The 24664-nt window shown below is 36.7% G+C and overlaps 1 protein-coding gene across 1 annotated transcript in view; it reads right to left on the reverse strand.

The window, feature by feature from the left end:
- The window catches only part of LOC124605736 (neurexin-4-like), a 567593-nt gene that overhangs the window by 291972 nt on the left and 250957 nt on the right, over positions 1 to 24664 (reverse strand). The window contains exons 6-8 of the mRNA XM_047137616.1: positions 17897 to 18081; positions 7596 to 7763; positions 7048 to 7216 (exon numbers count right to left, since the gene is read on the reverse strand). Coding sequence (XP_046993572.1) covers positions 7048 to 7216; positions 7596 to 7763; positions 17897 to 18081 — 522 coding nt within the window. The remainder of the gene's footprint in view (positions 1 to 7047; positions 7217 to 7595; positions 7764 to 17896; positions 18082 to 24664) is intronic.

The raw sequence follows: 24664 nt of genomic DNA on the forward strand, positions 1-24664 counted from the left end.
AACAGCTTAATTTGTTTTACATGTCTGCATGAACCATATACCATAATTGTGGCCTCTCCCTGTGATGTGGACAGAGTTAGTTATACAATTATATTACATTTTCTCAGGGGAACATCTGCTAACCTTACTGACATGACTGCCTTAAATTAATTTTTTTTAAATTTTTTCCCCTAGAGTCATTTAACAGTCACAGTTGTCCCAGGTGATAAAAATGTCATGTTTTGTAAAATACATTAATTTATACTTAACTATGTTCAACCTCTCTCAATCTCTCTCAAGCCCTCACTCATGCACAGACCATATTGTCACACATTTAGAAATTGTTCTATGGGGTAAAAGAAGTTGTCTTGTCAAACACATCAGAAAGATATGATTTCAGTTTATGTTTAAAGTTAGTTTTATTATCTACTAAATGTTTTGCATCACTAGTTTGATGATCAAAGATATGGCTGAATACATCACTCCTTTCTGTGAATAAAAGATAGTGTAAGTGACTTCTCATACTTTTATATTTATGAATTTTACTGCTCTTTTCTAAATGTGGTTGACTGTTGACACAACACTTCGCAATGGAGTGAATGTAAATGCACTGTTTAAAGAGCCGTCTGCAAGAGGTTCAGGAGCAGAGACCATATATTTCTTCCATTTCACATTTTTTTTTTTTTTTGCAATTAACACTTTCTAATGATGAGTTATCTCAGGATATAATGCCATAAGACATTTTCATTTCCAAAATCCGATATTATCTGTAATGCTTAAGTTGCATAACTCAGACATTTAAGAAGATTTGGAACACAACTTCCACTTCAGTTTCTTGTTGATAAAAACACCTATGAATTCAGAATATTCTATTTTATTTAGTGATTCTTCGAGGCATTGTTGCTAATGCTGCAGTCAGGCTTTGTGCATTACAGAACTGCATGTAGGGTGTTTGATATTAGTTTATCAAATGTACATTTGCAAGAAAATTTTATTTATATTTGAATACCTGCATTTTCAGCAAAGCAATTTCAGCCTCTTGGATACACGAAGACAAACTTATATACAACAAGAAAAAGAGTGGATCCACCATTGATCCTTATGGCACACATGTAGTGACTAAATGACATTCTCTGTAGAGACATCCTTTTCAAATCCAAACTAATTCTGACTAAGTATCTTACTTTGAGAAATTACATTTTCAATTTCTTTAATAGAGCATGGAATAAGTGTGATTTTTCTATATGTATGTGGCATTGCTTCTTGTATGTATTCTATTGCTTTATTCTTTCAAATGTCTATGTGTATTTGCTGAGCTACTTCCAGGAAGTTACTATTAAGTGTGTTGACTACCTGACAGCTGTCTTTCATTATTTGGCTGATTTCTTGAATAAAAAAGTCCTCAAATCCCTTACCCGTGATCACTTTTAACTATCACCCATATACAGAGAGTGCATAATTAAAGTTCCAGTTTCAAAACTCTGTAGCAAGAGAATCATTGCTCAGAATGATGTCAAATTTGAACAACATATTATTGACGCTGGAGGAAACATTATGGAAAAAAGAATTAATGAAAATTTGACAAATAGGTGACACTGTAAGGCTAAATGACTGTCTCCACAAAGGATCACATGGTGGCGGTGATACAGCTCTTCTACAAGAATGGTGACTGTGTGCCAGTAGCCCTGCAGACAGTCAAGAGTAGGAAAAAAGGCATTGTTTTGATTTCTGCTGAGGGTCTGAAAAAAACAATTATAAAATTCAAAAAGGTAGATCCTTTTGAAGTGCAATGTGGCCGAGGGAAGAAAGCACCTGATCTGACGTCTGTCATAGTGCTTGCGGAATTTCCCAAACACTTGACACATCTGTGAGCCTGGTACATAAAATCCTATGAAACATTCTGCATTGTTATTCATTCAAAATCACCCATGTTCAAGCTCTGCTTTCTGCTGACCTGTCAGCTAGACAAACATGTGCTCTGGGTGTTCTTGCTGACATGAAAGTGGACTATGAATGGCCATGGAAGACACTGTGGACAAATAAAGCCCATTTCCATCTCTAAGGACATGTCAATACACAGAATCGCATAATGTAGGCATCAACTGGTACCACTTCATTCTGCAAAGGTGACTCTGTGGTGGAAGTTGACAGTGTCATTTATTGTAGGACTCTATTTGTTCAAGGAGATGAGTCCTGCAGATCCTTTCACCAGTATCATCACTGGTAAATGCTATGAGAGTCTTTTGCACACTAAAGTCATTCCAAGCCTTCAACAGCATGTATGTTTGTGTAGTATCATTTTTATGCAAGATGATGCTCCTTTGTGCATTGCACAGCCAGTGAAGTGGCCACTGCAGAGGCACTTCGGTAATGCTAAAATTCTCAGCCATCATTTCCCTACAGCCTGGCCATCCAGATCACCTGATATTAATCCATATGACTTCTGACTGTGGAATTATCTGAATGATGTTGTGTTCAGTGTTACGAACAAAGCTGATTTGAAGCCACACATTGGACAACACATTCTCAATGTGACCCCAAGACACTCCAATCTGTTGTGGAACATACTGTTTCAACTTGTGGCAGAAAATGGTGGTCTTGTGCCAGTCTCAAGATAATTAAAAACCAATGTCATTTTGCTTTTTATGTGGTTTTTGGCGCCAGGACAGTTAAAAACTGATTTTTCTCTCTGATGTGCTATGACCTTGGCATGGTGGATAGACTTTATCTAATTAACACTGCCACAACTGTTGACTGTTGAACTTGTGCAGTCATGCATACTGAACAGTATGGATGGTGTAATATGTAACTCAAACCATCGCCATTGTATTGTGATTCACGTGTCATTTTTATCTGACCCCAGTTATGTTAACATGCTTACAGTGTCATATAGTGGTAAAATTTTCATTGCTTTTTTTTGTTCCATGATGTTTCTCCTTGTGTCAATAACATGCTGTTCAAATTTGGTGTCCTTCTGGCCAGTGATTCTCTTCCGATAGTGATTCTCTTCATACACCAATTTGAAGCTGGAACTTAAATTATGAATACTCGTCACATTTAATCTTATTATTTATTATTATACTGTTTTGAGTCAAAAGAATGTGAAACATTTAGTTCATGGTCCCACTATGTATTTATCACCTGAACAAGTCCTTGATGCTGAAACTAACATTCTAACATTAAATAAACCTAATTTTTCACAGAATATCATTTTTATGTAATTCATTAATTAGATGCAACTCAGTAAATTTCTTGCTAAGTATTTGCAGTCTGTAAATCTCTTTTTTTCTCAGATGTTGCCAAAAAGAGGTGTTGGTATCAATGGCCTATTTGTTTCTTTGTTATAGAGCTATTACACATAAAAGCAAGAACTTGAAATTCCTTCTATGTCATGCAAACTGATTACGAGAGCTCTCAGTATTATAGGATGGGATTAAGCATTTGCGGTAAGTTTAGATTTCTATGCTTGATAAGGATAAACTGTAGGATTGTATAGTGTCTTTCAGTCTTCTCTCTTTTCATGCCTGTCACTGAGCTCACAAAAGAAGGATAACTAAGCTAACCAGCAGAGAAAACCTCAACATTCAGCTTGGGGACTTATAATCAATTTTTGAATTAAATAGTTGAGAATTTGTCATCACATTAAAATTCCATTGCCTCTGATGACAATTTCAGGATCACTGAAAATTCTGAGGAAGTGATGTGAATTCCTGATTTTCTAAATATTTGCTTTCTCATCTTTCCAAACTATTATAATTTCTTTATATAAACTGGTAGAACTTTTGGGGCTTTTAGTGGGATGCATTGCATGTATGTTAACACAGCTGCTTTTGGATAGCCAAAGATAATAACAGATAGTTTCTTCTGCTTCTAGGATGGGTAAGAAATCAAATGGGGTCAGATCTAGGCAGAAAATTGGGCATGGAAGTGTCTGGGTTAGTGCAACCAACATATGATCATGGGTTTAAAGGAAATTAGTAATATCTGACCATGATTTTAAGGGGGAATAGGTTGCAGTAAATATCAACTGCACAAATACATCACAATTTCTTGGAATGGTTACAATGGCTGTATAAATGTCAGTTCCTGCCATAGCCAGGATGGAAACAAGTAACCTACAGGTTAAATTTTTATTTTATTGTTTAATACAATCTGTTAATAGTCAAGATCACATGTAACTCATATATAAATATATATAATAGTTTTACTCTATTCTGTTGGTTGTCAGTACTGACTGAGTGACATGTAAACACTCCCCCTTTCATGACCCCTTTAGTTGCGTAGCTTATGCTCCTTGCATAAAGATCTGTCTGTCAGGGCATCTGAACTACTGAAAGTATTTTGTGGGATTGATATCACTGACAAAACAACTGGATGAACAGGTTATCAATAAGGGAACTGAGAGAATTAAGGAAAAAAAATAGTGTGGTACTATGGGAGGTCCCAGAAAATACAGGAGAGTTGGTCATCCTCGTCTTGTTTCAGGATTCCACTAAATAAACTTAGTTTTGACCATCTTGTAAGCAACATATTACCTTGGTGAAATGAGAGGCCACAGAGACATTTCAGGTCCTATGGTGCATGTACCTGAAAAGCTTAAAAGGTATAATCCAGAACAATACTCCATGATTACCATTTTCCATTCTTCAAATGAGATAGTGCATATACAAGTATATTCATTTACAGCATACTTACATCACGTGATCCCTTCAGTTTTGTTGTAAAAATGGTTAATGGGAAGATCCAAATTGTAAAATGCAGCTTTGTCTCTGGGCCACTTCTACAGCCAGATATTTCATAACCATTTTCAATATAATATATCAATTTTGAAGTACTCAGATTGCAACTGTGAAGTATTTTTTGCCAGGATGGTACCTAACAACTGCAAACCTCCATTACATGAAGATGCTTGTATAATATGTTAGAGACAGATGTCAGTACAATTCCAAGAGTATACAGAATATATTCACGGGTGCAACAGCTACCTACTTCACTCAGCCACTGAACAAGAACCAGGCTCATTCAGAAATCATAAAAAGTTATCTTGTTGTGTCTGGGAATATTAAGAAGCCAGTCCAAAACATACTTATGGTTAATTCAGAAGTAGGAACAAATTTTATAATTTTTTATCCTTCAAACATATCTCCATACATGCAGTACATCTGAGAAGCGAACATATTATTTTGTTTGTCTCTGAATATTTTTTCCTAATGATTTACTGTACTTTATAGGTTTCATGCACATGAGTGCAAAGAAATCAGCTGGGTAAACATGGAAAGATAACACAAATTTTTCTGAAGGCTGCAATAGCTTGTTTTATTTATTTATTTTTGTCATGCCTTGAGGTACATATTGTACACTCTATGAAATTGTATGTGGAAATATTTATAATTATTGTACATTGTTTATGACAGAATAGGCCTACAAGTTTGTAAACACCGAATACCACATACAACATATCTTGCCATGTTTACAGATGTGTAAAACTTACTAACATTTTTTGATCTATGGGTGTGCTTATTATATGTCAATGGGAATGAGAGAAAGAGAATGAAAAAGAGACAGAAAGAGAGGGAATGTACTGCATTTTCTCTAAGTGAAAAATGTATGTCCACAATTCACATAAATGTCCAGGTTCTTTTAAGGCAACTTCTTTGGCTGTCAGATGGATAAATTATTGACATGAATTAAATGAAGTATCATTTCAATGATTTCACACCCAATATTTGAAGTATTTGAAATACTTCAAGAATCTGCAAATACAGTTTACTTTCTCTTCTCACTGTGATTTGCTTTATAGCGTAGCAGCTCTCTCATCTAATAATTCTTGATCCCTACAGTCTGCTCTAGCTTGAACTACAGCAGACACCCTAAGAGATAGAAATTTATTTCTTTCACCACCAGGACTGGCCTCTGCAAGCTTCAGTTAGGAATTCATGGCCTTTCTTACTATAGTTCCATGGCACCAGTAGCATTTGATATTTACATTAGTATTACGAGATTCACATGCAGCAACTAGTTGAGTTCAAACACTTTGTTCAGATTGTTTTCATTCATGGCATGGGCTGAAATTTGTATTCATGTCCAATTTGATAGGTTTTAAATGCGCACCAACAGTGTCAGTTGATATTTATATCAGTATTTCAAGGGTCCACATGGATTAACTGATGGAGACCAACACTTCTGCTTAAATTGTTTTTTACGCATGACACGTGCAAAATTCTTGCATTCTTGTTAATTTCTATGAGCCTCCACAAGTACTGAATAATGTATTCCCAGTTTCATTTAAACTGTTTTTGTATTTTCACAATGTGCAAGACTTGGTTTTAGTTTTGAAGATGCACAACCCAGGTATTTCATGTTTGTTTATCTGTTTGGACTGCAAAGAGCCGATTATTAAATGTTGAATTAACAAGTCATGCCTAAAACATATTTATCATCTGTCATCTTATAAATTGGTTGCACTTTTTGTCAAACCCAAGCAGAAATTCCGGGAATTCCATGTTAGGACATCATTTTTGTCTTCCTTCCAATCATTATCTTGCATAAAGTTCATAGTTTTTTGTTTGCTTGAGCTGCATCCCAGCCACTAGGCTATTTATTTTTTTCATTCAATATTGCCCTTTGGTAATTGAGATTATGCAGTGACTCTCAGACAAGGGCAGGTTCATTTAGATTATTCTGTCTAAACCAAGTTGAGTACTTCAGCATAAGCATTGGGAATTTGACAAGCTGTGCATTGACATTCAAGCAACAGGTATGCCCCTTCACTTTTCTGCAGAAATACTGATTTAGCTCTAGCAGTTGGAAGCTCAGTCATCAGATTTCAGCTCTGGTTGGGTCAAGTTTATTCAGGAATCATATTAGGAGTCAAGTTAGTTTTGCTGAGTGTTGAGTCACAATCGATAATGCTCCACTCAATTTTATACTTAACAGGGAAATGTCGACTGCAGATCTAAGTTAGGTGGTACTGCAACTATTTTCCATAATAGTATTTAGGCACTTATGTCAAGTAAAAACTATACTTATTGTCTTCATATATCAGAGTTTATGAGCATGTTCACTTACTTGTTAATGCAGCTTTCAACAACATTTTCATGTTTTGTAGCTATGAGTGGTTTAATTGGCAAGAGATCAGATGCAGCTTTGCCAGCACTCAGTATCATATCTTGGATACACCCAACAAATGACTCAATAATATATTTCACACCATGTAATTTTTCCTCTGAGCTAAGACCTGTGGTAACATAAATATTCTGTCAACTGGCACAAAAAGGATGATGTGCAACCAACTTAATTAATACTAAATCCATTTACATAGTCAAATGATGTAGTATTAATAAATTGTAAACCATTTATCAAAATAATACTGTTTTTTTTAAAAATAAATGTTATATTACATGGAGCAGCAAAGATTCTACAATATAGTTACATAGAAAAGAAAGCTAATCACTTACCAATTAAAAGTAGAGGAAAGAAAGGCTAGGAATAAATGAAATTTTGCAATGTTTATGTAGGATACAAACAGAAATATGCATTACATTTGTGTGAAGATAATCTAAACTATGAGAAATGTGTAGTAAGTTACAGAAAGTAAATCAAATTACATTATTTACCTCCTATCAGAACAACAGAAGTCAAATCATTGGATACACCATAATTTGTTGCTGGATCTAAGCCTTTAATATGAGTTTCCACGAATTCCTTGTCAACTTTGGCAATAAGTCGAGTTCTGTGTACATCTATCAATACTTGAACACTGTGCCACTGGTCGTCATTCAGAGCTGCAATGTAAAAGAACTAATTTCATTAAATTTTTACAGTCACTTTATGAGGTAAAGGGAGATTCAAAAAATCTTAACAAGCTGATGATAATTATGTGGTGGCCTGTTAACTTGAATTTATAAAGCAATATAAGGGATTTTATAGTGTGAAATTGGTGACATGTGTTATCAATGTAAATTGGTTTGAAAGGATCACATTCTGCCACTCTCTGTCCGTCAACATCATAAGTGACATCCAAGAACCATTTCTGTTCCCCATGCAGGGTACTCCTGCTATGTAATCCAATTTTTCAAGACCATAACTGCTAGCAGGCAAACATTCTTGTAAACCTTCCAGAGTACAGCATTTCTTTAAAGTCCACTAGATTTTGTTGTCCCCACGGTAAGAAGTGAAACTGGAATTAGATAGGTTGGAACAACAGCAACAGCTTTGGCCTGTTCCCTTTAGTCAATGGGCCTCTCCTTTAGTTGTTGTGATGACTTTAAATTGGCTGCCAACACCCAAGCAGAAGTAGATACCAACCCCCTACTCCATCCTGATGAACTCTTTTGCAATTTAGCTGATGGCTAGTTCTTTTCAAAAATTCATGACGCAGGGGATTATTTCCAGCTTATGTTGGCCAAGTAAGTGAAAAAAATCTTGATATTAAATACAGCTTTTGGCCATTACCAGTTTAACAGGTTGCCATTTAGGGACACAAGTGAATCCTTTTTCATGACTGGTTTATAGAACAGTTGATAGCAGATATTCAGTGTGTCAACTATGTTCACAACACTCTGGTTACCAGCTGCAAGAACAAAGGACATACACAATTTTAATCAGGTTTTCATGGCTCTGTCTGAAAAGGATCTTAAGTGCAATTTTACTACATGTCCAGTTTCTTCATGTGTTCATAGACACTGTCGCCATGGCGCGATAATGGTATGTCTCAATTTATTTCAAATAGTACTTCTCTGTGTGTGCACTTCACAATTTCACAATTACACTCACACACAGTTATTATGCTTCCCACTTCATCTGCTGTTTTTTTCATTCTGACTGGTATCTACAGGTCCTGCAATGTGGATCATGTGATAATTTTTGTTTATGCCAAATGTAGAACTATATTTAAGGAACATATCTGTATCAACAATGAGACTGCTTTTTGCCATCATTTATGAAGTACAAAACGAGCAACAGATAGTACTGAAAATACTATGAAAATTTTACATGTAGCATATGATGAAGGAATTGAAGAAATGCATGATGAGATAAAACAAATTATTCAGATAGTTATGGGAGACAAAAATTTAATAGCCATATGTGACTAGAATTCAATAGTACAAAAGGGGAGAGAAGGAAAAGCAGTAGTTGAACATGGACTGGGGGGTAAGGAATGAAAGAGAATGCCACCTGGTATAATTTTGCACAGAGCATAACTCAATCATCGTTAACACTTGGTTTAAGAATCATGAAAGAAAGTTGTATACATGGAAGGGACGTGGAGACACTAAAAGGTTTCCGATTGATTATAGAATGGTAAGACAGAGATTTAGGTACTAGGTTTTAAATTGTACGACATTTCCAGGGGTAGATGTGGGTTCTGACCACTATTTATTGGTTATGAACTGTAGTTTAAAACTGAAGAAACTGCAGAAAGGTAAGAATTTAAGGAGATGGGACCTGGAGAAACGAAATAACTAGAGGTTGTAGAGAGTTTCAGAAGGAGCATTAGAGAATGATTGACAAGAACAGGGGAAAGGAATACAGTAGAAGAACAATGGGTAGCTTTTAGAGATGAAATAGTAAAAGCACCAGAGGATCAAGTAGGTAAAAAAGATGAGGGCTAATAGAAATCCTTAGGTAACACAAGAGATACTGAATTTAACTGATGAAAGAAGAAAATATAAAAGTGCAGTAAATGAAGTAGGTGAAAGGGAATACAAAAATTTCAAAAATGATATCAACAGGAGCTGCAAAATGGTTTAGCGAGAAAGGATAGAGGGTAAATGCAAGGATGTAGAAGCAAATATCACTGGGGGTAAGATGGATGCTGCCTGCAGAAAAATTAAAGAGCTCTTTGGGGATAATACAACACCTGTATGAATATCAAGAGCTCAGATGGTAAACCAGACCTGAGCAAAGAAGGAAAAGCAGAAAGGTGGAAGGGATATGTAGAGGGCCTATACAAGGGTGATGTACTTGAGGGCAATATTATGGAAATGGAAGAGGACGTAGATGAAGGTGAGGTGGGATATGTGATACCGCATGAAAAATTTGACAGAGTAGTGAAAGACCTAAGTAGAAACAAGGCCCTGAGAGTAGACAACATTCTGTTAGAATTGCTGATAGCCTTGGGAGAGCCAGCCATGACCAAACCCTTCCATCTGGTGAGCAAGATATATGAGACAGACAAAATACCCTCAGACTTCAAGAAGATTATAATAATTCCAGTTCTAAAGAAAGCAGGTGCTGACAGGTGTGAAAATTACCAAACTATCAGTTTGATAAGTCATGGTTGCAAAATACTTACACGAATTCTTTACAAATGAATGGAAAAACTGGTAGATGCTGACCTTGGATTCTGGAGAAATGTAGGAACACACAAGACAATACTGACTCTATGACTTATCGTAGAAGCTAGGTTAAGGAAAGGCAAACCTACATTTACAGTGTTTGTAGATTTAGAAAAAGCTTTTAACAGTGTTGACTGGAATGCTCTCTTTCAAATTCTGAAGGTGGCAGGGGTAAAATACAGGAAGAAAAAGGCTATTTACAATTTGTACAGAAACCAGACGGCAGTTAAAACAGTCAAGGAACACAAAAGGGGAGCAATGGTCGAAGAGGGAGTATGGCAGGGTTGTAGCCCACCCCTGACGTTATTCAATCTGTATATTGAGCAAGCAGTAATGGAAACAAAAGTAAAATTTGGAGTAGGAATTAAAACATTGAGGTTCGCCAACAACACTGTAATTCTGTCAGAGAGAGCAAAGGGCTTGGAAGAACAGTTGAATGGAATGAAAGGACAATACACAATATCAACAAAAGCCAAATGAGGATAATGGAATGTAGTCAAATTAAATCAGGTGATGCTGAGTGAATTAGATTAGGAAATGAGAATCTGAAAGTAGTAGATGAGTTTTGCTACTTGGGCAGCAAGTGTTTCTGAAGAAGAGAAATTTGTTAACATCAAGTATAGATTCAAGTGTCAGGAAGTCATTTCTGAAAGTATTTGTATGGAGTGTAGCCATGTATGGAAGTGAAACATGGACGATAAATAGTTTGGACAAGAAGAGAATAGTTGTTGTTGTTGTGGTCTTCAGTCCTGAGACTGGTTTGATGCAGCTCTCCATGCTATTCTATCCTGTGCAAGTTTCTTCACCTCCCAGTACTTACTGCAACCTACATCCATCTGAATCTGCTTAGTGTTTTCATCTCTTGGTCTCCCTCTACGAGTTTTACCCTCCACGCTGCCCTCCAATGCTAAATTTGTGATCCCTTGATGCCTCAAAACATGTCCTACCAACTGATCCCTTCTTCTAGTCAAGTTGTGCCATAAACTTCTCTTCTCCCCAATCCTATTCAATACCTCCTCATTAGTTATGTGATCTACCCACCTTATCTTCAGCATTCTTTTGTAGCACCACATTTTGAAAGCTTCTATTCTCTTCTTGTCCAAACTAGTTATCGTCCATGTTTCACTTCCATACATGGCTACACTCCATACAAATACTTTCAGAAACGACTTCCTGACACTTAAATCTATACTCGATGTTAACAAATTTCTCTTCTTCAAAAACGATTTCCTTGCCATTGCCAGGCTACATTTTATATCCTTTCTACTTCGACCATCATCAGTTATTTTACTCCCTAAATAGCAAAACTCCTTTACTACTTTATGTGTCTCATTTCCTAATCTAATTCCCTCAGGATCACCTGATTTAATTTGACTACATTCCATTATCCTCGTTTTGCTTTTGTTGATGTTCATCTTATATCCACCTTTCAAGACACTGTCCATTCCGTCCAACTGCTCTTCCAAGCCCTTTGCGGTCTCTGACAGAATTACAATGTCATCGGCGAACCTCACAGTTTTTACTTCTTCTCCATAAATTTTAATACCTACTCCAAATTTTTCTTTTGTTTCCTTTACTGCTTGCTCAATATACAGATTGAATAACATCGGGGAGAGGCTACAACCCTGTCTCACTCCTTTCCCAACCACTGCTTCCCTTTCATGCCCCTCGACTCTTATAACTGCCATCTGGTTTCTGCACAAATTGTAAATAGCCTTTCACTCCCTGTATTTTACCCCTGACACCTTCAGAATTTGAAAGAGAATATTCCAGTTAACATTGTCAAAAGCTTTCTCTAAGTCTACAAATGCTAGAAACGTAGGTTTGCCTTTTCTTAATCTTTCTTCTAAGATATGTCGTAAGGTTAGTATTGCCTCACGTGCTCCAACATTTCTACGGAATCCAAACTGATGTTCGCCGAGGTCCGCTTCTACCAGTTTTTCCATTCATCTGTAAAGAATTCGCGTTAGTATTTTGCAGCTGTGACTTATTAAACTGATAGTTCAGTAATTTTCACATCTGTCAACACCTGCTTTCTTTGGGATTGGAATTATTATATTCTTCTTGAAGTCTGAGGGTATTTCGCCTGTCTCATACATCTTGCTCACCAGATGGTAGAGTGTTGTCATGACTGGCTCTCCCAAGGCCATCAGTAGTTCTAATGGAATGTTGTCTACTCCCGGGGCCTTGTTTCGACTTAGGTCTTTCAGTGCTCCGTCAAACTCTTCACGCAGTATCTTATCTCCCATTTCGTCTTCATCTACATCCTCTTCCATTTCCATAATATTGTCCTCAAGTACATTGCCCTTGTATAAACCCTCTATATACTCCTTCCACCTTTCTGCCTTCCCTTCTTTGCTTAGAACTGGGTTGCCATCTGAGCTCTTGATACTCATACAAGTGGTTCTCTTCTCTCCAAAGGTCTCTTTAATTTTCCTGTAGACAGTATTTATCCTAACCCTAGTGAGACAAGCCTCTACATCCTTACATTTGTCCTCTAGCCATCCCTGCTTAGCCATTTTGCACTTCCTGTCGATCTCATTTTTGAGACGTTTGTATTCCTTTTTGCCTGCTTCATTTACTGCATTTTTATATTTTCTCCTTTCATCAATTAAATTCAATATTTTTTGTGTTACCCAAGGATTTCTATTAGCCCTCGTCTTTTTACCTACTTGATCGTCTGCTGCCTTCACTACTTCATCCCTCAGAGCTACCCATTCTTCTTCTACTGTATTTCCTTCCCCCATTCCTGTCAATTGTTCCCTTATGCTCTCCCTGAAACTCTCTACAACCTCTGGTTCTTTCAGTTTATCCAGGTCCCATCTACTTAAATTCCCACCTTTTTGCAGTTTCTTCAGCTTCAATCTGCAGTTTATAACCAATAGATTGTGGTCAGAATCCACATATGCCCCTGGAAATGTCTTACAATTTAAAACCTGGTTCCTAAATCTCTGTCTTACCATTATATAATCTATCTGATACCTTTTAGTATCTCCAGGATTCTTCCAGGTATACAACCTTCTTTTATGATTCTTGAACCAGGTGTTAGCTATGATTAAGTTATGCTCTGTGCAAAATTCTACAAGGCGGCTTCCTCTTTCATTTCTTCCCCCCAATCCATATTCACCTACTATGTTTCCTTCTCTCCCTTTTCCTACTGACGAATTTCAGTCACCCATGACTATTAAATTTTCGTCTCCCTTCACTACCTGAATAATTTCTTTTATCTCGTCATACATTTCATCAATTTCTTCATCATCTGCAGAGCTAGTTGGCATATAAACTTGTACTACTGTAGTAGGCATGGGCTTTGTGTCTATCTTGGCCACAATAATGCATTCACTATGCTGTTTGTAGTAGCTAACCCGCACTCCTATTTTTTTATTCATTATTAAACTACTCCTGCATTACCCCTATTTGATTTTGTATTTATAACCCTAACCCTGTAATCACCTGACCAAAAGTCTTGTTCCTCCTGCCACCGAACTTCACGAATTCCCACTATATCTAACTTTAACCTGTCCATTTCCCATTTTAAATTTTCTAACCTACCTGCCCAATTAAGGGATCTGACATTCCACGCTCTGATCCGTAGAACGCCAGTTTTCTTCCTCCTGATAACGATGTCCTCTTGAGTAGTCCCCACCCGGAGATCCGAATGGGGGACTATTTTACCTCCGGAATATTTTACCCAAGAGGACGCCATCATCATTTAATCATACAGTAAAGCTGCATGTCCTCGGGAAAAATTACGGCTGTAGTTTCCCCTTGGTTTCAGCCGTTCGCAGTACCAGCACAGCAAGGCCGTTTTGGTTAATGTTACAAGGCCAGATCAGTCAATCATCCAGACTGTTGCCCCTGCAACTGCTGAAAAGGCTGCTGCCCCTCTTCAGGAACCACATGTTTGTCTGGCCTCTCAACAGATACCCCTCCGTTGTGGTTGCATCTATGGTACGGCCATCTGTATCGCTGAGGCACGCAAGCCTCCCCACCAACGGCAAGGTCCATGGTTCATGGGGGGGAACTAGAAGCTTTTGTAATGTGGTGCTACAGAAGAATGCTGAAAACTAGATGGGTAGATCACATAACTAATGAGGAGGTACTGAATAGAATCAGGGAAAAGAGGAATTTGTGACACAGCTTAACTAGAAGAAGGAATCAGTTAGTAGGACACATTTGGAGGCATCAAGGGATCACCAATTTAGTATTGGAGGGAAGCGTGGAGGGTAAAAATTGTAGAGGGAGACCAAAAGATGAATACACTAAGCAGATGCAGAAGTATGCAGGTTGCAGTAATTACTGGGAGATGAAGAAGCTTGCACAGGATAGAGTAGCATAGAGAGCTGTGTAAAACCAGTCTTTGGACTCATGACCACAACAACACAACCAAATGTACAATTTTTTATTTTTATGTTATTTATTTGCTTTATTTTCTGCAAAAGTGGGAAGATTTAAGGGTTTTTAAAATAAACAAAAATTGTAAATTCTGTGATTATGGCCTGCCTGTGGCTATTGTCAATGCAGTAGTGTTATGGACACAATTTCAATTTTTAACCAAATGTATAAAGTTACAACCAATTTTTACGAAGATTAGAGCACTTTTGAAATTATTTAAAAAAGGAAATTTTGTAATGCTTGTATGTGAGTGTAATTGTAAAACTGAGAGGCACATGCTGACAGGAACTATTTGAAATAATCAGAGCCATACCAGTACTGTGGCTTGGCAACAGCAGACATGAACACATGTTGAACATCATTGGTGCCAGTCAAGTAGGCTCAATCACATTTGCTATGTTGATCTAGTGTATGGAAATCAACTGTGCCAAGGACAAGATTCAAAGGAAATTGAGTATTATCTCAAATAGGTACAACCCTTCATATAATTATAATTGGTGGTGACTCCAATATAACCTTGATATGTTGGCAAAAATACATGTTCAAAGCTGTTGGTAGGCACAAAACATTGTCCAACTTTGTACAAAATGATTTTGCCAAAAATTATTTTGAGCAATTAGTTTAGGAGCCAACTTGAAGTGTAAATGGCTACGAAAAGATACTTGACCTCTTAGAAACAGATAATCCGGAGCAAATAGGAAGCATCATGATGGAGACAGCTGTTAGTGACCACAAGGTCGTTGTAGTGAGATTGAATACTGTAACATTCAAACTCACCAAAAAATGCAATAAATATTTATTTAAAATAAGCAGATAAAAATTCACTTGATGCCTTCCTAAAAATCAGTGTCCATTTCTTCTGAACTAACTACATAAGTACAGACTTGTAACCTGAGTTCAAAGAAATAGTAGTATCGAAAACAGTCAAAAGATTTATATCAAATAAATTAATAGGACATGAAAGCGAGAAGCATTTAGCAGCTTCCACAATAAATTTCTGTTCCAAAATCTGGCAGAAAATCCAATGAGATTCTGGTCATATGTAAAGTACACCATTGGCAAGGCATAATAAATACCTCCACTGCAAAATAGATGATAGTGCCACTAAAGTGGAGTTACTAAATACAGTTTTTGAAATTGTTCACCAAAGAAGATGAAATGAATATTCCAGAATTCAAATCAAAAACAGCTGCCAAAATTAGTAACTTAGGAGGAGATATCCTCAGTGTAGCTAAACAACTCAGATCACTTAGAAAATGGAAACCTTCTGTCCAGATTGTATATTCCTTTCAGAGTACACTGATATAATAGCTCCATACTTATGAATTATATGCAAGTACTCACTTAATGAAAGATCAATACCTAAAGACTGGAGGTTGCGCATATCACACCAATCCTCAAGACAGGAAATAGGGGTAATAAGCTGAATTACAGGGACATATCACTGGTGTGGATTTGCAGTAGGATTTAGGAACAAATGCGACATCTAAACATTATGAATATCTCAAAGAAAAGATCTAATGACAGACAGGCAGTATTGGATCCAAACATTTCACTTGTGTGCAACACAACAAGCTCTTTATTGTCATGAAGTAATGACAGGCAGATGGTCTCGAATTGATTCCATAATCTGACTTCTCCAAAGGCTTTTGATTCTGTTCCTCACAAGCTGCTTCTTACCAAATCAGGTTCTTAAGGCGTATTGCCTTAGTTGTGCAACTGGATCTGTTATATCCTGTCAGAAATGTCACACTTCACAGTAACTGTCAGAAAGTCACAGAGTAAAACAGAAATGATATCTGTGTTTCCCAAGTAAGTTTTATAGACCCTCTGCTGTTTCTAACCTCTACAAACGACAATCTGAGCAGCCAGCCCTATTAGATTGTTTGCAGATGATGCTGTCACTGACCACCTAGTTAAGCTATCAAAACATAAAAACCAATAGCAAAATGGTTTAGACAAGATATCTATACAGCACAAAAAGTGTGAGCTCAATCACATGAGTACTAAAAGGAATAAGGAATCCATTACATTTTGGTTACACAATAAATCACAAAAATCTAAAGGCTGTCAATTCAATGAAGTACTTAGAGATGCAATTATGAACAACTTAAATTGGCATGATCAAATAAATAATATTGTTGGGAAGGTGAACCAAGACTGCATTTTATTGGCAGAACAGTCAGAAGATGCAACAAATTCACTTTACACTACCTACATTACAGTTGTCTGTCCTTTTTTGGAGTATTGCTGTGTGGTATGGGAGTCTTACCAGATAGGTCTGATGGATGACTCAGAAAAATTTCAGAGAAGAATAGCTGTTTTTGTGTTATTGTGAAACAGGGGACAGATTTGATGGATATGATACACAAGTTGGGATGGCAATCAAACAAAAGTGTTTTTTGTTGGAATGAGATCTTTTTTTTGAAATTACAATCACGAACTTTCTCCTCCAAATGTGAAAGTATCTGCTGAAGCCCATCTAAATAGGGAGAAATGATCATCATAATAAAATAAGGATATCTTAGTTTGCACAGAAAGATTTAAGTGTTTATTTTTTCCCTTGCACTGTTTAAGAGTGGAACAGTAGACAAATAGTGTGAAAGTGGTTTGATGAATCCTCTGCCAGACAGTTAAGTGCGAATTTTAGAACACTCATGAAGATGTAGATGAGTTTTATTTTATCTACATCTACACTCTGCAGATCATATAAAGGAGCATGGAGGGGGCTGCAAGATTACTTCTCACTCATTCACTGATGGCACATGGTGACACCTCATACACCTCTTGTGAATTGTTATTGGGCGAACTGTTATTTTCAATGTTGCTTTTTTTGAAGATTTCCTCCAGAGAACCAGTTCATGGAGTGGTGGACAACCTTGTGACCATTCATACATCCATATCTGTACACAGTCTTCCCACTGTTGGAATCTTTGTCAGAGATGTTTTTGTGCCAAGTACTAATACTACACTACACAAGAAATCAAATTGTCTGCTAAATGTTGATGTACGTGCTAGAATTTTCAGTTTGCCTGTTTAATAGAAATTCACATAAATACATTGATAACAAAAAAAGTACACTTATCAATGGTGTGGCCATCACCTATTTCTTTTCTATTGTGTTTGTTTATATATTTAAATTTCTGGCACTATGCTTGATACATTACATGAAGTGTTATTACCTTCCCCCACAGTAAGAGAGGTAGACTCCTTTCCAAAAACATGCACAACTTTCAGCTGTCCTTTTTCAACTATAACATACAGTGCATAGGGATCTAGTCCTTCTGGGCGATTCTTGACACTATGATATACCAGCAGCCCATGAGGTAATCTTGTACGAAACTGAAACGAGATCTGACGGCAAAGCCTGAAACCAAGATGAGAAATAATGGACAATTAACAGTTTTTCTGTGACAACAAAAACTACTACTACCGCTACTACTACAACTACTACCACCACCACCACCACATCGTCACCACTACTACAGTGACTAGCTATTATGAACAGCACCAGTCACAGTAGTAGTACTAAAAGAATCAGGATCAGGTGTGTTAATAATGGTAAGTGACAGCAATTACTACTTTTGTAATAAGTGCTACTACAAGGGCATGCTAAAAAGCAATGTCCCAAAATTTACATGAAAATTCTTAAAGCTTTTTTAAACAAAACAAATTTTATTAACATTCTACATCTTTATTCTTCATGTCTACATACTTAATTCTTGACATGGTCACCCTGGTGAACACATTTCTCCCAACGAGAGACCAGTTCATTGATACTGTCACTGTAGAACGTTTGACTTTGTTGATGGAGCCATAATCTCACCACTGCTTGCACTGCTTCATCATTATCGAAGTGAAGTCCTCAAAGGTGTTCTTTAAGTTTTGGAAATAGATGAAAATGTGACGGGGCCAAGTCAGGACTATTTGGAGGATGATCTATGACAGTGATCCGAAGGCATCTGATTGTTGAAGATGTCTCAGCACTTTCATGTGGTCTGGCAGTGTCAAGCTGAAGTAAAGCAGATGCCCCATGTGTGAACAAAATCTTCTGCAGTTAGAAATTCAATTACATCATGCTGTTTCTCATGCTTTGACATAGTTATGTTACACATCACCATGTTACATGCTACTATTTGGAGCCCTCTAGTGGTAGATGGTTGCAACTTGTGTCAGTGAAGTGGGAAAGTTGACCAAGTAATGCCTTGCACGACATATAATACTTCAAGCAGTACTGAGACCAGAAAAAAAAAATTGGAGGCATTACTTTTCCCCACAACTTCACAAAATACTAAATGTAATACATCAATTATTCATGTAAATAAAGCGGAAGGCAGTAATTATCTTGAATGAATTCCAGTTAATGTAGCTCATCTTAGCCTTATTTTGCTTTGTGGGGATGACCACAGGAACAAGGACAATAAAAGCATAAAAGACGATGAATCTTTAGCACTGAGTCTCCACAGAAAATTACCTAGTGCAGGCTGAGAACATCTTAAGTACATATTTCATGTAACCAGAAAACTAAGGTGGTTAGGTAATATTGCTACTATTCAGTATGGTAGTAAGAAGATGTGTACTTCAGAATGTCTTATTCTTGGCTTTGCAATGCACCTATAAGATAAGGTCTCTGACTTCAAACTGTGAAGGTGAACATATTTTGAAAAGAATGAGATTTTCACTCTGCAGCTGAGTGTGCGCTGTTATGAAACTTCCTGGCAGATTAAAACTGTGTGCCCAACCGAGACTCGAACTTAGGACCTTTGCCTTTCACGGGCAAGTCCTCTACCATCTGAGCTACCGAAACACGACTCACGCCTGGTCCTCACAGCCTTACTTCTGCCAGTATCTCGTCTCCTACCTTCCAAACTTTACAGAAGCTCTCCTGCGAACCTTGCAGAACTGGCACTCCTGAAAGAAAGGATACTGCGGAGACATGGCTTAGCCACAGCCTGGGAGATGTTTCCAGAATGGAAATGTGGCTAAGCCATGTCTCCGCAGTATCGTTTCTTTCAGGAGTGCTAGTTCTGCAAGGTTCGCAGGAGAGCTTCTGAAAAGTTTGGAAGGTAGGAGATGAGATACTGGCAGAAGTAAGGCTGTGAGGACCGGGTGTGAGTTGTGCTTTGGTAGCTCAGATGGTAGAGGACTTGCCCGCGAAAGGCAAAGGTCCCGAGTTCGAGTCTCGGTCGGGCACACAGTTTTAATCTGCCAGGAAGTTTCATATTTTGAAAACTGATAATTCTCTAGTATGTATCAGTAATTAAATTATTTCATTGCTACAGCTGGACCAATAATGGCATGATTGTTGGTTGCTTATTAGCCAGAGATTTTATTGGGAACAGCTATGTTTTTTTTTTCTTTGCTGATGCCTTGTATAGCAGTTTGATGTTTTTTTTTTTATTTTTGGTCTGTTTTGTATATATATCGCTGAATAAATAGTGTTGATAATCTGTGTTCCTGAAAATAATGTGTATGAAAATTTCATTCTTTCAAGCCACCTTTTTAAGCAGTGTAAGCAAACAGTTTTGGGCTGAAGCCCTACCACTCTCATTTATCTGAAGAACTGATCTCCAATAAAAGGTATTCAAAATGATAGTCCTGAAGAATTAGGGAGTGGTCACCAAATAAATATGTGTCAGTTATGAATCTTTGGGTGTTGACGATTTCTACAGGTACTGAAAGAAAAATGAATCAAGTTAGAAAACAAATCGAAGAAAATTACCTTTGTTGGCTATTGCTATGATTCTAAAGCATACAATTCAAATTTGCAACAGACAATTGTGAAGGTTATTGATGTGCAATCCGTAAAAAATTCAAAATGCAACTGGAAAAAGCACCATGGACAGTAATCTGATGGCCAATACCAATAGAGGCAGCTCTCAACCGGTGGCAGCTGATGTCCACAGAAATGCAGTTTATCTCAAACTGGCACAAAGTGACACTTAGCAGACAGTGAATGCAACATAGATAGGACCATCGATCACTCAGACACAGAACTTGTGCAGTCAGAAATCAGAAAATCATCACATTAAAGAAAATTGAATCCCAACTGCTTTAATGATGATTTTACTTATTTTGCAAGTATTTTTGAGCCACATTTGTATAAAGAAGCAATGTGTCATCATGAGTGCAAAAATGAAAGGAAGCCATAAATGATGAACATAAGTCATTACTTGAAAATGAGACTTGGACTTTAATGTACCATCAGGCAGAAAGGGAAAAAATTCAAAATGAGTAATCAAAGACAAAGAAATTTCAGATGGCGAAATTTAACATTATAAGGCTCATTTTGTTGCAAAATGTTATTCCCAGATAATATGAGTTGCCTTTGATAAAACATTCTTGCCTGTTGTTTATCACTGTTTGCTTCACACAACATTAGCTCTCACAACTGGATTTGATCCGACAATGGACACATGGATGTTCAAACTGCAATTCCAATGATTTTAACAATGACTTTCCTTGTTTTACTAGTATTTCTGGACCAAATTCATATAAAGAAGCAATGAATTTCGATGATTGCAAAACATGGAAGGGAGCATTAAATGATGAATACAAATCATAGTTGAAAATGAGACTGACTGATTTACCAACAGGCACAAAGGCATTCAATTCAAAATGGTTATTCAAACTCAAAGAAAGATGGTGAAACTGAACTTAATAAGGCTCATTTTGTCGCAAAATGCTATTTGTCAGATAGCACGTTTATGTCCATTGTTAGTCATCATTTCATATGCTGTTAGCCTTAAGAAACTAATTTTTGGTCTAAAACATGTGTCACATGCTTAGTATGAGATGTTGAATGTAACATTACATAAAATGAATCCAAAGAAGTCAGAATACAATCCCTGAATTTACTACAGAGCTGAGAAGCTAAATATATAGTCACTCTGGCCATTTATGTAGATGACATGACAATCTTCTCTAATAGAAATAAGCAGGTGGAAGAAAGAACTAATGAATCAATTTAAGATGAGAGCTCTTGTTGAACTCAGCTGGTGTCTTGGCATCAGAATTAAAATGAAACATTGGGCAATTAGCATCAATCAAAGCAAAAATGTGCATGAAACATACTCATGGTTTTTGGATTGGAAGATTGCAATCAAGTTGCTTATCCAGTCAAATCTGACTTAACACTGCAAAACTGCAAAGAAAAATTGTTCACTGAGGAAGAACTTGTATTACATCTTATTCCTTACCAGACGTCACTGAGTCACTCCTATATTGCCCTCAAAGAAAAAGACTAGGCGTTGAATATGCTAGGAGAGTTGACAGTACATTCAAATCCAGTTATTGAAAAAATCCACTGGGAAGCAGTCAAACAAATTACAAGATGCATCAAAGGCACAATCAATGTAGGAATAATTTTCTGAAAAAGTGAGGCAATCAAAACTGAAGGCTTGCGTGCTGCCAATTATGCATTGGATCTCTATCAATGATTGACTATATTTTTAACTTAGCTGAAGTAGCAGTTTCATGAAATTCGAAACAGCAACAAATGGTTGCTATATCAACTACAGAAGTCAAATACATGTCCCTATCAGCAGGATAGAAAGAAGCAATATATCATCACGGACTGCATAATTGTTTATTAAACACAATGAAGTGTGTTCTGTGATAACAGAGGTGCCATTGCACTGTTCACAACAGTGTGCACCACACTAACAAAACACACTGATATGAGGCCCCACTACATTCTTAGTCAGAACTGGCAAACAGCAATGTAATTTATATATATATATATATATATATCACTCGCACACACACACATATCCATCCGCACATACACAGACACAAGCAGACATTTGTAACACAGTCTGTCCTTTACAAATGTCTGCTTGTGTCTGTGTATGTGCGGATGGATATGTGTGTGTGTGCGAGTGTATACCTGTCCTTTTTTCCCCCTAAGGTAAGTCTTTCCGCTCCTGGCATTGGAATGACTCCTTACCCTCTCCCTTAAAACCCACATCCTTTCGTCTTTCCCTCTCCTTCCCTCTTTCCTGATGAAGCAACCGTTGGTTGCGAAAGCTTGAATTTTGTGTGTATGTTTGTGTTTGTTTGTGTGTCTATCGACCTGCCAGTGCTTTCGTTTGATAAGTCACATCATCTTTGTTTTTATATATATATATATATATATATATATATATATATATATATATATATATATATATATATATATATATATATATATATATATATATAGAGGGAAACATTCCACGTGGGAAAAATTATATATAAAAACAAACATGAGTCTTTGTCTTCAAATATGTCTGCTTGTGTCTGTATATGTGTGGATGGATATGTGTGTGTGTGCGAGTGTATACCCGTCCTTTTTTCCCCCTAAGGTAAGTCTTTCCGCTCCCGGGATTGGAATGACTCCTTACCCTCTCCCTTAAAACCCACATCCTTTTGTCTTTCCCTCTCCTTCCCTCTTTCCTGATGAGGCAACAGTTTGTTGCGAAAGCTTGAATTTTGTGTGTATGTTTGTGTGTCTGTCGACCTGCCAGCACTTTCATTTGGTAAGTCACATCATTTTTGTTTTTAGATATATTTTTCCTACGTGGAATGTTTCCCTCTATTATAATTATATATATATACTGTTTTTAGTTTAATTGTATATCGATATGTGTTAAGTGTGTTTCATGAAATAAATTACTGCATTACCTAAAACATATTCTTCAAAGACGACACGTGCACTTGAAAAACTCTGTCTGCTAAAGTAAAATAATCTATAAAAATGCTAATGTTCATTTGTTTCCATTCTTAAATCTTCGAAATTAGTTCACCAAATGCTGCCACCGAATTCGCGCATGTGTTTACACGCAGCAATTACGATACGACTGCGAAAAGTTATAATAGGGTATTTGACTGTGTTCAGGATATCATCTTATATTGTTAATAATGTCATTTTATGCTCATAATAAGCTGTTTTTCCTCATGAATGTAAATACTAACAATAAGAAATTTCTTTCTTTCTTCATGTAAAAAAATAAGAAATAAAATAAAAATGCAAAAGTATAAATAAAATGAAATTTAATATTAAATATGTATATTCATGATACTGCTCTTAAATATTAAATTCTAACCTCCTTTTACGGCCACTTTTTGAAAATCTTGTAATTACTTTTTCTACGTCTACAGGAATCTGGTAATGAATATACATAAGTGCAAGACCAAGGAGGCAGTTTTCACTCATCGATGTTCTTAAATAAGCAGATTCTTCCTTCTACTCCGGCAGTTTCCTTGGCTATTTGCAAACACCAGTTTGTTTCTTCAAGATTTGACTTCCGAAATAAGCAAGCAGTTTAAAGCAAAGCCACAACTCTAAGTTCTAAAATTGTTATGAAATTCTTGCTTTTTTCAGATTGCGATAGAAGCATACACTCAGTACCTCAGAATAAATTTAATTGATGAGGAAAATGCATCTTCCTCAGTCTTTGGCAGAGTTGCCCTCTGCACTTTGGAGAAAGAGAAATGAATCTGAGTTTTCTAGATTTCAGTATCTGTTTGAATCTGCTGACCGTAACATTTATATTCTTACTGTATGAGAGAATGGATTGTGAATGAATCCACAGACGTTATTTTTGTGTACATTATTACATTTGGCTAGTTATCGTTTGTTCACATACCGCATCAAAAGTGAGAAGAAAGCCAAAATGGGGGAGAAGCGTTGATCCAAATCGAAAACGTGCAATTGCAGAATAAAAGGGACTGTCGTAAGGTTCTCACTATTTGCAACTAATGAGAATATTTTCAAGTATTCCTTCAGTGTTCATCGCTTAATTATCAACACCGTCTCTTTGCAAATTGCCACTAGAAACAAAATCTTACATATGCACTGCGGGGAAAGTGCTAAAAAAGGGACACAGATCGCTCATGCCTTATCAAATATTATCATTTTATTCGTAAGTATAGTTGTTTCTTCTGTAGTTTATTCGCTAAATGGAAGA

Source organism: Schistocerca americana, chromosome 3 (assembly GCF_021461395.2).
Source record: "Schistocerca americana isolate TAMUIC-IGC-003095 chromosome 3, iqSchAmer2.1, whole genome shotgun sequence".
Lineage (NCBI taxonomy): Eukaryota > Metazoa > Arthropoda > Insecta > Orthoptera > Acrididae > Schistocerca > Schistocerca americana.